The 1,788-nt window shown below is 35.0% G+C and overlaps 1 protein-coding gene across 1 annotated transcript in view; it reads right to left on the reverse strand.

Moving 5' to 3' along the window:
• The window catches only part of LOC107089871 (zona pellucida-like domain-containing protein 1), a 27,423-nt gene extending 25,965 nt beyond the window's left edge, over positions 1-1,458 (reverse strand). Inside the window, exons 1-3 of the mRNA XM_015382892.1 lie at positions 1,454-1,458; positions 1,334-1,406; positions 865-962 (exon numbers count right to left, since the gene is read on the reverse strand). Coding sequence (XP_015238378.1) covers positions 865-962; positions 1,334-1,406; positions 1,454-1,458 — 176 coding nt within the window. The remainder of the gene's footprint in view (positions 1-864; positions 963-1,333; positions 1,407-1,453) is intronic.
• Between the last annotated feature and the right edge of the window lie 330 nt (positions 1,459-1,788).

Consider the following 1,788-nt stretch of genomic DNA (forward strand, 5'->3'; position numbering starts at 1 on the left):
CTTTAGAACGGCTCCAAATGACACTAAACTCATATGGGTGAATAGAACATGATGTAATAACGTAAAATCAAGGGCCCAATGTAAATAAATAACTATGTTCCCCTTTAACTTTTACTTAACCAAGAATCACCTGGAACGTTTCTGTAATTTACTACTACAGAGAAAGACAAGTAAGCATTACAACAGGTCTTAAGTCCTTAAGTTTTTATGTTCTTTCTTTTCAGAGAAATCCTTATATCAGGCTGGTGAGAACTTTTGTCTCTGAATTTTTTTATTGAATTTGAACAAACTCTAAGTGGCAGTCAATCTGACTGCAAAAAAATGAATTCTAAATAAAAACATTTTTTTCTGAAAATAAAAAGGTTTTTCTTGAATTGAGGATGGGAGACACTTGAAATTAAAAAGGACAATTTACATTTAAAACTAAGACAGAATGGGTGTGCTTTGGTGGCGCAGCGGTTAGCGCACACAACCCATGTATGGAGGCCTTAGTTCTCGACAGGCGATCCGAGTTCGAATCCGACCTGTGGTCCTTTCCAGCATGTCTCTCCCCCTCTCTCATACCCCCTTTCCTGTCAGCCTACTGTCCATAAAAACAAGCCACTAGTGCTGTAAAAACTTTTAAAAAAACTGAAGACAATATTCCAAGTGCATATTAACTTATTTTAAGAGTAAAATACTCATTCCTTTGGCAGATCATCTTATTTCCCTACTTAATTTAAGATATTTTTACTTATTTTTAGATCACTTTTGCTGTGAAATTTGAGCAAAATAGTGTAACAATAATATTAAAACAAGCACTGATTAGGAAGTTAAAAACGAATAGTTAGGATTCAGGTCAAATGGATGATGTTGTATGAGTACCTTCTGTCCAGGTTTGTAGCTTTGACAGCTGCAAACACCCGTGTCTTCAGGGTCAGTCCTGCCCCAGGAATGGACAGCTGCTGAATGTATGATGAGTCCTATTAAGAAGGAAAATCACTATCAACCATGTTTGCAACATTATTTTTCCCCCATTGCATGTTTCACTCTCATTTGTTTCAATATATGTAAGGAAAAACCTCCATTATTCAGATTCAAGTTCAATCAGAGGAGTGAGGATTGGGTAATGGGAACAACGGGATAATCTGTAATTGTGTATAACTTTACAGAATTACATGATTTCAAGTAAAATGTGAGCTTTTCCAAATGCATACTGTAATTTATGACACGTGTTTTGTCATATTCATGAATGTACACCGCTAAGAAAAGTCTGACGGAAGGAAAAAGTGAAAATGTGCAACTCAACTAAGCAGCAACAACAAAACATTTGTTTTTATTTTTGTGGTCTTACATTGTAAAGCAGCAGATTTAGCGTGCTGATAAAAGTTCCATTGCTTTCTTTCACTGAGATAGCAGCAGCTGACCTTTAAAAAAAGAACACAAAACACTTTACTATTCACCAAGAACATACCTCATTAATATACATATAAATAATAAAAAAAGAATAACACCTCTTCCAGTAAAAAGTTTTATTCCAGTTTGATCTTGGCTGTGAAAAGTGTTTAGACTCGCCACAAATAAACATGGCCAATTTAACTCTATAATGCAAAGAGCATCCACTCTCTGTACCTGTTGCCTATTTTGAAAAATGTCCCTATCTTTGATATTTAGACTAAAGGACATTTTAAAGGTTACTTCTTAACATAATGAAGCTTATTTCTTATCCGGATTTTTACAATTAGTTTTATTCAATATTTTCCAGGGTAGCAGAGCAGGTGTAGCTCCAAGACACAGACTAACTTGGAA

The sequence above is a fragment of the Cyprinodon variegatus genome, unplaced genomic scaffold (genome assembly GCF_000732505.1).
Source record: "Cyprinodon variegatus isolate N-32 unplaced genomic scaffold, C_variegatus-1.0 Scaffold269, whole genome shotgun sequence".
Classification (NCBI taxonomy): domain Eukaryota; kingdom Metazoa; phylum Chordata; class Actinopteri; order Cyprinodontiformes; family Cyprinodontidae; genus Cyprinodon; species Cyprinodon variegatus.